General features: G+C 49.0%; 1 protein-coding gene across 1 annotated transcript in view; it reads left to right on the forward strand.

Moving 5' to 3' along the window:
• Positions 1 to 478: 478 nt before the first annotated feature.
• The window catches only part of HS3ST2 (heparan sulfate-glucosamine 3-sulfotransferase 2), a 92,752-nt gene continuing 79,168 nt past the window's right edge, over positions 479 to 14,062 (forward strand). The window contains exon 1 of the mRNA XM_061209255.1: positions 479 to 963. Coding sequence (XP_061065238.1) covers positions 479 to 963 — 485 coding nt within the window. The remainder of the gene's footprint in view (positions 964 to 14,062) is intronic.

The following is a 14,062-nucleotide window of genomic DNA, read 5'->3' on the forward strand; positions in this document are numbered from 1 at the left end:
CCTTAAATAGAGCCGGCAGCGCGCTTGGCCCCGCATTTCTCGAGGAGCCGGAACGCGGCCGGCAGCCAGCGCCACCGTCCGGCCCGCCCGCCCGTACCGCCGCGCCGCCGCCGAGCGTTCGGGGCGCCGCGGCGCGAGGATCCGGGATGGGGCTTCGGGCGCTGGGCGCGCTTCTAACCCGGCGCACGTGAGAGCCGAGGAGCGCCGGGAGCCGCCCCGCCGCCCGGAGCCCCGGAGCCCAGGACGCGGGGATGTCGGAGGCGCCGCCGCCCGTTCCCCGAGGAGACGCCGCCTCCGGGATCCCCGGGCATGGTGCGCGCCCGGGCCGGCAGCGCCCGGAGAAGACGGCGCCCCCTATGCCCGACCCCCGTGGCCCGGGCCGCGCCGCTCGAGCCCTCTAGGCGGCCGCAGGGCCCCAGCCGCTCCGCCGCCGGCGCCCCCTCGGAAACCATGACCTCCGGCGCGGGCCCATGGAGCCATGGCCTATAGGGTCCTGGGCCGTGCGGGGCCACCTCAGCCGCGGAGGGCGCGCAGGCTGCTCTTCGCCTTCACGCTCTCGCTCTCCTGCACTTACCTGTGTTACAGCCTCCTGTGCTGCTGCGACGACCTCGGCCAGAGCCGCCTCCTCGGCGCGCCTCGCTGCCTCCGCGGCCCCAGCGCGGGCGGCCAGAAACTTCTCCAGAAGTCCCGGCCCTGCGATCTCCCGGGCCCGACGCCCAGCGAGCCCAGCGCTCCCAGCGCGCCCGCCGCTGCCGCGCCCGCCCCTCGCCTCTCGGGTTCCAACCACTCCGGCTCGCCAAAGCTGGGTACCAAGCGGCTGCCCCAAGCCCTCATTGTGGGCGTGAAGAAAGGGGGCACCCGCGCCGTGCTGGAGTTTATCCGTGTGCACCCGGATGTGCGGGCCTTGGGCACCGAGCCCCACTTCTTCGACAGGAACTACGGCCGCGGGCTGGACTGGTACAGGTAAGGAGGGGAGCCCCACTCTGCGCGCCCCGGCTCCAATCGGCTCCGTCCTCTGAGCCATCTCCTGCGCTTTCGCTTCCCCTTAACCCGGCTCGCTGAGTGGGTTCCGGTTGACACGTGAGGGGGTGGGGGAACTCTAGCAGAAGGATTTATCCAGAACTTCCCAGTGATTGTGCAGACGGGCCCCGGTTTCTTGAACGGCGAAGGACAGTTGGCTCTGGAATCGCCGGAAGGGAAGGGAGCTCTCTGGCCTGACCTCGGGGCGAGCTGGAGGGCTGGCTCCGTGTCCAGCGTCTGGGGTAAAGCCGAGTGCCCAGGGAAGGGGCAGCCAGGACAGGTGCTGCCTGAACACAGCCCCCTCCTGAGTATCGCCAGATCTTTCCTGGCATTTGACGGACCCAGAGAAGGGAAAGTCCGAAGAGGGCCCCCTCGCGGCAGGGCTCTGCGCTTGGGCGAGGTCCCCGGAGTTCAGGCCGAATGAGAGGGCATCCCCTGAGGTGTCGGCATGACAAAGGTCCCTTCTGGAGTCTCATTCTGAGCTCCAGGTATTTGCTGCTGTATCTGGCCTGAGACTCCCAGTCACTGTGACCCTGAATTAGTGTTTCTGAATAGTGGAAAGGACCCTGGATGTGAGTCTTGGCTCCGTCACTTAGCTTGAGCAAATTCCTAAAATTCATTGAGCCTTGATTTTCTGGTCCATCACAGGGAGCAGGAAAAGTCCCTGCCCTGTGTGCCTCTCAAGGCCTTTCTAAGCACTCTAAAAGTGTCAAAGAGACACTTTGCACTGGGCGATGCTTCTAAACCAGCAGCCAGGGTGTGGAGTTTGGAATGCTTGTAGGCACCTCAGATGAAGGCTGGCTAGGGTCATAGGGGCAACCAGTCATAGGCAGACTGTCCACTCCCCCACTGCACGGCCAGGGATGACAGTCACCCAAGCTGGTGGTGTCTGGGAATAGCCTGAAGCTTCTGGAAGGTAGTAGCCTCCACTGTTCAATGCCTATTTCCCTCCCAAGCCCTGTATGGTGCTGAAGTGTAGGAATGGCCCATGTGTGGGCTGAGCAGGGCATCCCTGGGGGTGGTGTCATGTATGTGGTCCCCATAAAACCTGGGTCACAAATTTCTCACCATTTGCCTGACCCCTTGAAGACTTGCTAGAAATGTCTGCCTAATAATGGAACTGGCGAGGGGTAACATGGTAGCTGACACAGTAGCTGAGGCTATTCTTTAAAAATTTTATTAAAGTAAACCCTCTAGGGAGTAGAAAGTCATAAGCATATTGGATAAAGGACAACTTCATTAGAAGGAGGACCCCACTGGGCTCATAATAAGGACCCTGGATTTGTAAGAATCGGGGCAAGAGGACCAACTTGTCCCCTTTGCCAGGGAGCCCTGGCCTGCAGTGGTCATGGCTTATGGGACCAGGGGTGGGACATGCCCCTTCCTCAGGAAGCAGACACACAGCCCCTCTCCAGTGGAGTGCCGCAGGGCACAGCTGGTCTGTGGGTGGCCCCGGCACCGTTATGTTGGCTCTATGGAATAGGGAGGGTGGCACAGAATGGCAGGTCTGGTGCTTTCCAAGCTGTGACCCCCAGACATCCCATCTGGGTGTACGAAGTATTCGAGGACAGCGTCTGAGCCAGACCGTGGGGTGGGAGAGGCAAACACATCTAACAGCAGAGCGCGATGTGGGTCAGCCATGGCCATACTCTAATGCACGGCAGGGTTTCCTCGATGGAAAATCTAAAGATCATTATGAAACCCTTTGCCAAAGTGAAGTGCCTTTTAAGTGCAAAACAGCAAAATTCTGAGCATTGCCTTTTATTGAGCCCTCCACTAAACACCTATTCCCTGCACCCAGCCCCTGCACTCCCTCTGCCACCGAACACCATACCACAGGCTTCCTTCTCGGAGCCTGTGTCATTCAGGGATGGCTGCTTTTTATTTTTAACCTTGGCATGTGTGATTCTAAGCCAGCTTAGCTGTGAACCTTAGAGATGGGAGCCGTGCCTTTTTTTTTTTTTTTTTTTTTTTTATATAGCACATTTGGATTCTGCTAAAATTCTCAGCTGAGTCTTGGTAGGTTTTATTTAACATCAAGCATGCTGACAGCTCCACTTCTCTCTCTACTACCCCCCACTTCCCAGGGTGTGTCTTACCGTCCCTTTCCCCCTTTATATTTCTGAAAGAACATTTAGCCTGCAGGTCTGGTACTAACAGCCCCATCCCCATCACTTCCCCAGGAAGGCTAGGAGCCTCTAGCATCAGGAGGGACTGTGTGATTTGTGCTTATTTGGGTTGCAAATCCACACCCCCAGAGCCCAGGGTTTCGGGTGTGAATGGTCATTTCTGCATAAGGTAATACTGCCCCATTTGGATGCTGTTTCCATAATTTCCAGAACGTTTCTCTGTATGTGTTTTACTCTTTATTATCACTCAAGTAATAGGCATTAGTTGCAGAAGTGATGGGGATAGATGGTTTTCTTTAAAACCCATGCTCTCACTTTATTCCTGAATTCCATGACTTAGGACGGCAGGTGGTAAGATGCTTCTCTCTCTGCCTGTTGCCCTTATCATTTCACAGATGTGAAAACTGCAACCCAAAAAGAGAGCATCCGGAATGGGACCCAAAGCAAGCTGATGAAATTTAGGCCCAAAAGTCATTGGCATGCACTGTCCCACCAAGATGTACACATACACGCTGTGTGTGTGTGTGTGTGTGTGTGCGCTCGTGCGTGTGTGCATTTCCAGCCAAGTACTCTAACCAGTGTTCTACACAGCTTGCCACCATAAAGCCAGTGTCCACTGGGTAGACATGGCCAAAGAGCCCTTGCACCTATTGTAGGGGACTGTGTTTTCCAAAGGTAGAGTTGCAGAGTTCCAGGCAGTGGATCTCATTATGATCTGCCCACCTTGAAGCCCCTGGGGATAACCTCCCAGGTCTGGAGGCCCCAATCAGGTAGACAATGGAAAAATCAAAAGGAGAGACTTCTTTCTGTGAGTAAGTGGAGATAAACCACGAGGTGACAAACGGTGCCTGAAGGCAGAATGAAACAGCCAGAGAGGCACCATTGGCCAGAGACCAGGAGACAGAAACTGCACCGTCCTTACCCCCAGCCTGAATCCTCTCTTGGAACTAGCCCAGTTCAAGCCACCCTAGGAGAGCCCATCACTGAAGCTTACCTCACCTCTGCACCTGGCTAGCTTCCCCTCTCCCTGTTTGCTCCACATACAGAAGGGTCCTGGCCTTAAGTTCTACTTTCAGCAGCTGGGTGTGCAGGGTGGGGTCGGCTGGCTGCTTGGACAGGGAGGCAGATTGAGACCGTGCTACCAAGGGACCCAGGATAGGACCTGCTGTCAGAAGGCAGGAGATAGTCCCCTATGCTGGGTAATTGGAAGCAGAGTGATCTTCCTGGGTCCTGGCTTCCTCGTCGTATGATGGCGCCTGTGGTAACTATCACAGAAGGTTGTTTTGAAGAATGAATGAAACCCTGTATATGAAAGTGCCCTGGAAAATTCCCTGGTGTATAAAGATAAGACAGTAATGTTATCACTGTTACCACTATTACTACTACTACTTCGCTAACACTCCTTTTACCACCATCAGTACTATTAGTATTAAAACTATCAGTTTCTTTCCCCACTGTTGTTACCACATGGGGCTGAGGAATTAATTGCTGGAAAAGTCGTTTCATGAAAGCCTGGGAAGGGTCCTGGCCTTAAGTTCTACTTTCAGCTCTGCTTTAATTGTCCTTTTTTCCCCTCCCTCCCTTCCTTCTCTCCTTCCTCCTGCATTGGTAAAAAGTCACTTCTCATTTCTGGATGTCGGTGTGCTCACCTTTAAAATGAGAATGATATCTGACAATGTATGTGAAAATGCTTCTCCCAATCTAAGATTATATTCGGGATGCATCAAAGGTTGAGTATGAGACAGAATATTCAGGGCCTTCATCTTTCATAAAGAGACATAAGTTGTGCATTGTCCAGTAGTTTTTAAAGTCTTAGGGGAAGCTGAGTTTTGTGTAAAGTGTTCTCCGTTTTGCTAGTTTTCAGCGACTGGGGGTGGGGGTGGCAGTGTGAAGAGGAAGTGAATCTTCTCTAAATGCATTGAAATGCCAACAAGAGCAAGTTAATATGTGATAATTGACTCTGTGCTCTGGTGTCAAAATTGTGATAGTTGAGCCTGTCCTGTAAATTTTAGACTCCACAAGTCTGGTTATTTATTTGTTCAGTGGCAGGGGTGTTCTGGGGGTGGCGTAAGGCAAAGAAGACACAGCATTTGCCCGAGAGGCAATAGTCTAAGTGAGAAAGAGAATTAAAAGCACAGAATAAGGTCTGTCACCCTATCCAGCTCATTTCAATCAGAAAATCAAATTTCAAGAGCGAAGCCAAACTCTAGAAAGGCAAACTTTAAGAAGAAATAAAACCAAAGGCAGAAGGCAGGGGAAGTAATGAACGTGGAAGGCTTTATCACCTTTAACAAACTGATGGACACATGGCACAGATGGACCCGTGCTTGCCGTGTGCACAGATGTCTGTGCACGCACAGCTCACACGTGGGCACCCGCACACACAATTCCAGTGTCTGTGCAGACACGTCTTCATAAGGAGTTTTCCTGCTTCTGTCCAGGAGGATGTCACACACGCTGATTAAATGGATCCGCTGAGTCCATAAATCCTCTGTCTGCCTTGTAGGTCTCTGTCAGCCTCGCAGCAGCTGGAGATATAGTAGTTAGTTCCAGCACATGTACAGTTCTTGTCAGGCACTGAGGAACATTCAGGATGGGCAAGAAGGACTGTCATCGCTCAAGGAGGCTTTTTGAAGAACTGGCTTTGCTTCCCCCTAGAGTTGGGTGGGACAGTGGAAGAGCTTGGAATGAAGACTGGGCTTTCCCCACGGCCTTTGGTATGTGGCTATTTAGGGGGGAAAGACCCGGACCAGCCCCAGTGCTATTCAACCGGCACACATTGTTACAGCTGTTTTGGATGTTAAAATATTACATAGATTCTAGGAAGCACATTTTCTTTTTCACCTTTTAACATCTCTGAAATTAGGATGTGTCTAATGATTGATGGGGTCTTAAGTCCTTGAGATACGATGCTTCCATATTGGATGGAAACTCTCTCACCCAGAGATGCCCTCTGCTCTGGAAACTCATTGGACCTTACAAAGGGCCAGCAGCTAGGTGGCAAATGCCTGGCCCAGCAGGGAGCCCCTAAGACCCTGCTTGTCTCTGCAGCCAGCAGGGGTCTCTTCTGATTGGTGAAGGAGCTGTACCCATTTTAGATTTTTGATTGTTACCCATGCCATTTTCTATCCTGAAATGAGGGGAAGTGTGGGTTGACAACCACCAGGAGACAAGATGCTCTGGTGGTCATGTTCTTCACGGGCTGCTGTTCTGCCCAGATATTTGGAGTCATATCCCAAGAGTCCCTAACAGGTTCAGGGCATGCTTGATGCCCAACAGGTGCTGTTACCTGCAGTGCTGGCTTCTGTTCCATGCATCTGGCGTGCAGGACTGTAGAATAGTTTTCTTCTCGTTGGTTAGACCTCCACGCATCATTCCTGAATGATTGAGTGGCCGAGTGGGCGGGGCGGGGCCGGAAGCACACAGCTCCGGATTGATCGCAGTGCCCTGAAATGAGTGCCCTTGGAGGGCACGCCCTCGGGTGTGGGGCGGGTAGGTAAGCTCACTGGCTGTGAGTCAGGCTGGAGGGCGTCTACAAGGTCACGCAGTCTATCTAAACCTGTGGGACTGTCTCTCCTCTCCAGAACTAACCCCAGGGTGGGTTCATCCATTTATCTGTCAAACGCCTACCATTTGCCGGAATCAGTGCCAAGCTGCTGTAGACCGGCTGTGCTGCCACTTTGCTCTCCTAGTGGGCTGCACGGATGGGCTGGAGGGTTTTGTAGTCCATGGGCAGCTGGATGAGGTGGGTGAAAGCCACAGTGATGGAAATAACTTAGCGTTTCAGAGGTAATTGCTGCCTGTCAAGCTCTACAGCTGGGCTGTTGGTCCGATGCTGCACTCACGGGGCTTCCTCAGAGGATAATGGCCTAGAGAGAGAGGGGCAAGGGGTTACTACTGAGCGTGTGCTTCCAAGGAACTTGGGTCAGATGGACTTGTTGGGTTACCTGGGGCTTGAGCATCACATGATTTCCCGGACACAGGTCCACTGGGAGTGGCTTCCCAAGCTTTGAAATCAGCGGCGTTAATCGTGGTTCCATCTCAGTGCTCGTGGCCACCGGCTCCCACGAGTAAGAAAACCAGGGTGTCTGCTCTGGGTGGAGGCCCAAGGACCTCTCACTGCTGTTCTCTGAGAGGCAGCATCACGCCCACATCTTCAGAGGGTAGCATTTTCCAGGCTTCAGTCATTTTTGTACCGCCTCATAGTTGCCAAAACCTGGCATGACCTCTACTATTATTTTCTTAATAATTTGTATGCTTACGTTAACATTTAAAAATTATAATTTTTATAAAGAACTGGGTTGATTTTTCTTCAGTGTGCACATTTTAGAATAGATAATATGTTCCCATAGTGCAGACTTCAAGAGTGACAAAGGATATTCAATGAAAACCATTCTGCTCCTTCCCACTCTGTCTCTCCACCACGCAGTTCCTCTTCCCAGAAGCAGTCACAGGATCCGTTTTTGTGTATCCTTCTAGAGATGTGCTGTGCATTTGTAAACCTAACACCCATTATGCAAATGTAGTCAAAATACATATTTTTTAAAAACAACTTTATTTGAAAACCACCTTAAATGGAAAACCAGCATCACTTGCCATAATTAGAAAGTAATTGTAAAAATAAGTAGATTGAAAACAAACAGTGCTATTGAGTTTTTGCTACTGAAAGTGGCTAGAATGTTCCAAGCCTGTAGCCTGCTCTATCTTTGTTTAAAAGAGGATGTTAGGGGATACTAAGAAGAGCAGTTAAAGAAATACTAATATCAATGTGAAACATTTCTCCTTAATGTAATCAGAAGGAATGAAAGTGAAGTGGAAAAGATAATAAATTTCCTCACCAGTAGGTCTAATGTAGTATCTAAAATCACTGAGATGAGCTATGCGCCAACATCATAGGAAACACTATCAGTCTGCAGAAAATCCAGTGTAAGTAAATACAGTGATGTGTCTAGCGTTCTGATTCCTTTGATGTGTTAATGATTGGAAGAGACAAGCCAAAGGAAAACTCGGAACAAATATGAGCATTCAGAAAAGTATTGCTGCTTACAATATTTACAAAGTAGTCTAGCCTTCAGAAGAACAGGATTCCGTGAATAAAGGGTATAGCAGGTATTTAAAAGAAAGAAAAAAAAAAACCCACAAGTTTACTGTTGGTTTCATCACTGCTTTTGCTGGTGGAGAATCAGCGGTCTCCCCCATGAATATCGTATCTCCATAGGTCATTACATACCTGCAGGCATCAGTGTTACAAAAGTCAAAAGTAAAGTTGTTTCCACTAGGGACTTGGCAACTTACGTGAAAGGGGCTCAAAGCTTTATTCTGTTTTTTGTTTTTAAAATTTTGAGGCTCATGTGAGAGAGGATGTCTTTTTGAAATCTCAGGATGCAGCGTCCTTTTTTTTCCCCTCTGCGATGCATGATGTGAGGCTTAAACATAACGGCAGGGCAGGGTGTCACTCTTGCTTTCTCAGACAGTTTGATCTCACTCTATAAAGAGGGGAAGACAATGTTATGTCTTTGTAAATACTTTTTAGTTGCATAAAAGGAGCTCCGATGGGGAAAATTGTCCTTGGGGCTTACCATATGTTGTCAACAGAACCCATTTAGAGGGTGTCTGTGATAGCAGGGCTCCCCAAGCTTGCCTTCAAATGGGTAAATAGTCATCGACCCTGTTGAGGCGGAGGCTTCCTGCTCACTCAGGGCCCCCGGGTCTTTGGTGCTCACTGCGGGTAATGGAATCCCAGATCCACCCTAAGCCTGGTGGAAAAAAGAGCTGGCATTGAAGCTGTGCCTCAGGGAGCACCGGAAAGAGGGAAGGAGGGCAGCCCTGAGTTCATGGATGAGATGAACTCAAAATGGAGATCAGAAGACAGTTTCAGCACAGTGATTAAAAGCTCGGGCTCTTGAATCAGAATGAACGAGTTGGAATCTTGGTTCTACCACAGAGTGTCGGTCCACCAACAAGTGCCCCAGTTCTATCTGCACATGGGGACCAACCCTCTTGCCTACATGTAGGACTGAACGAGTGATATCATGTAAAAGTGCTCAGAAAATTTCTAGCATGTGGAAGGTGTCCAACAAGTGTTGGCTGTCATTATCGGTCGTTGATTTTCCCGTCATTCCTTTATTGAGCTAAGTGCTAAGAACCTGAAGGTGAATAAGACACAGGTCCTGCTCCTGGGTTCCTCCCAGTTTGATGGGTTATGAAATGTTCATGGGAAGTTTTTATGCAAGTCAGAGCTGATGATAGGAACCATAACAGAGATGCAAGCAGAGCTATCGTAGCATGTGGGGGGAGACAAAATCCAACTGGGGGAATTTTGGAAGGCTTTCTGGAGGAGATAGTGTGTTATTTGGGTCTCAATGGGCAGATGGGGTTTTTGCAGGAGGCGGGTGAAAGGGGTGGCCCTATAGGGATGCTGTTTCTAAATACATTCATTGCACTGATTCATTTCACTTCTGATTACAGTCAAATCAAAAAAAAGTTTTTTCAAATCACTTTAGTTCTGCATGCATTTATTGACTACCTACTGTATGCCAGGCACTGTGTTAAGTCCTAGAAAAATTAAGATACAAAAGAACTCTCCTTTAAAGAATTGAAGGGGCAGACAAATCCAATAGCAAGATATGCTGAGAGAGAAAATGCTCCTGGCATATGGGGTCACAGGAGGGGCCCCCACTCAGGGTGGGTCAGAGAGAATTTCCGGGGAGCTGATGCCTAAGCTTTAGGACATTTGCAGTGGCTGTTTCCTCCGCCTGAATCACTCTTCCCCAGAGCATCCCTAGATCTGGCTGCTTCTCATCATGCAGGTTCCAGCTCAAATGTCACCTCGAAGACGCCTTCCTCAGCTACCCAGTCTAAGCTGACTCACCTTCCTCATTACCCTCTATCTCTTGTCTCCACCTTGGTTTATTTACTTTTTACTTCTTATTGCAATTTGAAATGATCTTGTTCATTTTTCTTTTTACTCACCGTCTCCCCCACCAGACCGAAACCTCCGGGACAGCAGGGATCTTGTCTGTCTTGTGCATGGTCGTGTCTCCTGAGCTCAGAGTGGTGCCTGGCACACAGTAGGTGCTCAATAAATAGTTGTTGAGTGACTATGCTTAGGTGTACAGGATGACTAGGAATTGGTGAGTCTGCTCCAAGACTACAGACTGGCCCCAGCCTTTCGTTAGGCTTTTCACACGTGGGTCTCGGGAGGCTGGGTGAGAGAGCGCAGGGTGCGGTGCCGGTGACTCAGCCACCCCTTCAACAGATATTTAGTGAGTATCTGCTCCATGCCAGGTACTGCTATAGTCCCCGGGGAGAGAGCGGTTGAAAAAAAAAGCAGACAAAAATCCCTGCCCCTGTGGTGCTTACTTTCTATGGGGTGGGAAGGAGATGGTCAGTAAAGAAGTTAAGTAAATTATATCTATGTCCGATGGTGACAAGTGCTGTGGGAAAGTGTAGGGAAGGAGGATGGAGAGAGCTCGTTGGGCAGGGAGGGGGGCACTGCGATTCTAGATGGGGTGTTTTCGGGAAGGCCTTACAGAGAAGGTGACGTTGGAGTGAAGACCTGAAGGAGGTGAAGGAGCAAAGCATGTGTGATCTGAGCGAAGAGCCCTCTAGGCAGAGGGAAAAGAAATGCAGAGGCTCTGAGGACAGCAGGGTCTCCGGTGTGACTGAGGGAAATCTAGGGGCAAAACGGCTGGAGTGGCCACAGCAAGGGGGTGAGTTATGGGAAGTAAATTCAGAGAGGTGGCCAGGCCCCCATTCAGATCCATGCAGGGCATTGCAAGAATTTTTTTTAATGATTTGTTTATTACTTTTTAAAAAAAGTATATGCTGTGTCATGCACCAGTGAAAACTGAGAGATCCAAAATGTTCCCCTCTCACTTTTAGAGTTGAAGAAACTGGTCTTCTCAGAGACTCAAAGATTTGACCAAAGCCACCTGGCTGGGGAGCGGCAGAATTGGGGCTTTTGTTTGTTTCAAACAAAATTAAGACCGTAGTGTAGACACATAAAGCACAATTTTCAGTCCTGCATTCTCTGCCTGATATTCCATCATTAAGATGTTCCCACACCATTAAATATTTCCAAACCTTGATTTCAGTGTCTGGGTCTCATTCTATCATGTGGTCCCGTGGAGGGCTTACCCATTCCCCTCTTCCTGGACATTTAGTTGCTGATCCCCAATTTTTTTTTTCTATTTAAGTAACTCTCCATTGCCTAGATCTCTAATTGTTTCTTTAACATAGAGTCCTAGAAGTGAAATTACTAGGTCACAGTGAAGAACTTTTTTAAAGGCTCGATATACATACTGCCAAAATGGTCTCCAAAACATTGCAAGAATTTTGGCTTCTACTCTGAGCGAGTGCGGAGATATATTGGATGGTTTGGAGCTAAGGAGTCATATGATCTGACTTATATTTTAAAAGGATCTCTTGGGCTGCTTGACAGAAACAGGGAAACTGATTAGGAGGCTTTTGCAGTGGTAACGGTGGAGGTGGGAAGGTGCTGGGTACCTTCTGAAGGTACAGTTGCAGGTTTTGCTGATGGATTCATAGGGACTAGCTGGGAGAGGGGAGTCAGGGAAGATGCTGGTGTGATGATGACATCTCTTAAGGGCTTGCTGTCTTTCAGACCCTTCTAAGTGACAGCAGGCTGGGGTCTGAACCTAACATACTTCCCAAAACAGCCCCTGGCTTGACGGGCCAAGCATCTACCTGTAGGTATCCTTGAATTAACCAAAGAAAGGAATGTCACGTTCTACTGTAGCTTGGAGGCTGCAGGGTCCCCCCCAAATTGGTGAGAGATGGCAGAGTTCCTCTTTCTGGAGGTGTTTGAGGCCCTTTTTATAAATGCAGTGTTCTTAGGTAACCTCTTGAGATTTTTGAAGATCGAATTAGCTTTGCTCCAACCCAGAAAAGGCACGTGTCACTCAGTGTGTGTATCACCCAGCTTCTCATTCTTGTTCCAGCCTCATAAACATGCCTGGCAAGGGAGCTGCCTTGATGGCACTGCTAGATTTAGGGGGCTTACGTTGAACACCATAATACCTTCCCACAAGATAATCAGGATCTGAATCTCCCCACCTTCTCCAAAGCTGCTGGAGCATGGGGAAATGTTCTCTGCCTTGGCAGCCTCTTTGCAGTGCATTTCTGCTTTGATGGTTTTAATGAAGGTATGAAATCATCCAACAGCTTTCATTTTGCTCAAGTGAGATGGCTTAAAGTGGAGGTAGCATTTCCCAGGATCAATCCCCATTTTTAGAAGTGGCTGGTTAAACTCTCTGCAGTTTATGGCCACTTCTGGCTGAAACAGTGTGGGATCTGAATTATTAATTCTGTGAGAAATGAGTTAAGTCACTGCAAAGCTCTGTGGTGGCAAAATCCCTACTACTTTAAGGCCTCTTTCTCATATTTTCTCTAGCATGAACATCTCCGTTAACCAGAAATTCTTGGGCAACTTGGCCAAATCTCTGTCTGACCGTCATTTTGTCAGGAGAGAAAGAATTTGACTTAATTCGATTGTTCTTTCCTACCAAGGATGACAAGGAGGAAATAGGCACAAAGACTCTGAGAGGTACTTATTTCAAAGCTATTTTTTATAGGTGCTCAAACTTGGACATGATTCAAATGTCAACTGTGCAAGCAAGGTCATCTCTAAAACATGAACCTCTGAGCACTTCTACCCTGTCCAGGTGGCTGGTGCCCAGGGAAGTGTGTAGAAGGATGGAGAGCTCTGAGCTGCTCTGATTATGGCACCGGGAGCTGGGGGTGGTGACCCAGCTGCAGAGAGCTCCTATCCCCTGGAGAAGCAGTTTGGAGCAGTGAAGGCTCAGAGATTCATGTTTTAGAGATGACCTAGCTTGCACAGGAGGTGAGAGCCTCTCTGATTAGGTGGTTTGGTGCAGATAGAAGTCCAACCTGGAGAGTGAGGTCTTGGTTGCAAGGAGAGGCTAAGGGATGGGCAGGGGTGGACCTCTCTCCAGCGTAGTTGGCACCTGCAGAACGACAGGAGAACATTGGGACGGTGGTGCAGAGGAGACTGGAGGGAGAAGGGTATGATGGAGAAGAGAAGGCAGCCACCCCTCAGGAGGATGAACTGTGTCATTTCTGACACAATTCCCTTTAAAGCCAAGCAGAGCTTTGATGTGGAGAGAGCTCCATTGGGTTGGTTGAATGATGAGTATTGAGAGTCTGTGTGTGTGAACCATTGGTGGAAGAGCTAGGCAATCATCCAGGTTTGTCTTGCCTCTGGGGTAATCTGTCAACAAGCTTCTCCCATCATAGAGTCAGCAAAGTTCTATCTAAAATCTGACACATTGTTTCCCAATCTTCAGTCGTTTGGGGGCCATCTACAAATACTTTTATAACCTTTACATGGTGTTAAAGTCCACTCATAATTTTTGCTTTAACCTATTTACTTAAACATGAAACTTTATATCACTATCTTAAATAAGAATCATCACTTGCCAGAAACAGAAAGTGGTCATAGAAACCAATGCAGTAAAAACCAAACAATGCAATTAGACTCCAGCCCGATACTGTTGCCTGTGCCACATTCTGCCTGAGGCAGCCTCTTTTTTTCTGTTAAAGAGAGAGATCAAAATCTGTTAGGGAGGTGTTAACATCATAGCACCTAAGACTTTCTCCATGATGTAATCAGAAGATTTGAATAGAATGAAAAAGGAAAGATGATTATTTTGTAATGATGTGATTAGGTGGCATTTAAAGGCATGTCTATGTGCCACCCAAATATTTTTTTAACCAGTAGTGGTACATATCTCACACTTTGGGAAATGCTGACCTACTCACCTGGATCCCTCTTGCTTTGATGTCACTGTATTATTTTATCATACTTGGTTGTCATGGTCCATCAACAGCTTGGGAGGGACTGGCTGACATTACAAAGTCTGGGTGGTTTA

Source organism: Eubalaena glacialis, chromosome 13 (genome assembly GCF_028564815.1).
Source record: "Eubalaena glacialis isolate mEubGla1 chromosome 13, mEubGla1.1.hap2.+ XY, whole genome shotgun sequence".
Classification (NCBI taxonomy): domain Eukaryota; kingdom Metazoa; phylum Chordata; class Mammalia; order Artiodactyla; family Balaenidae; genus Eubalaena; species Eubalaena glacialis.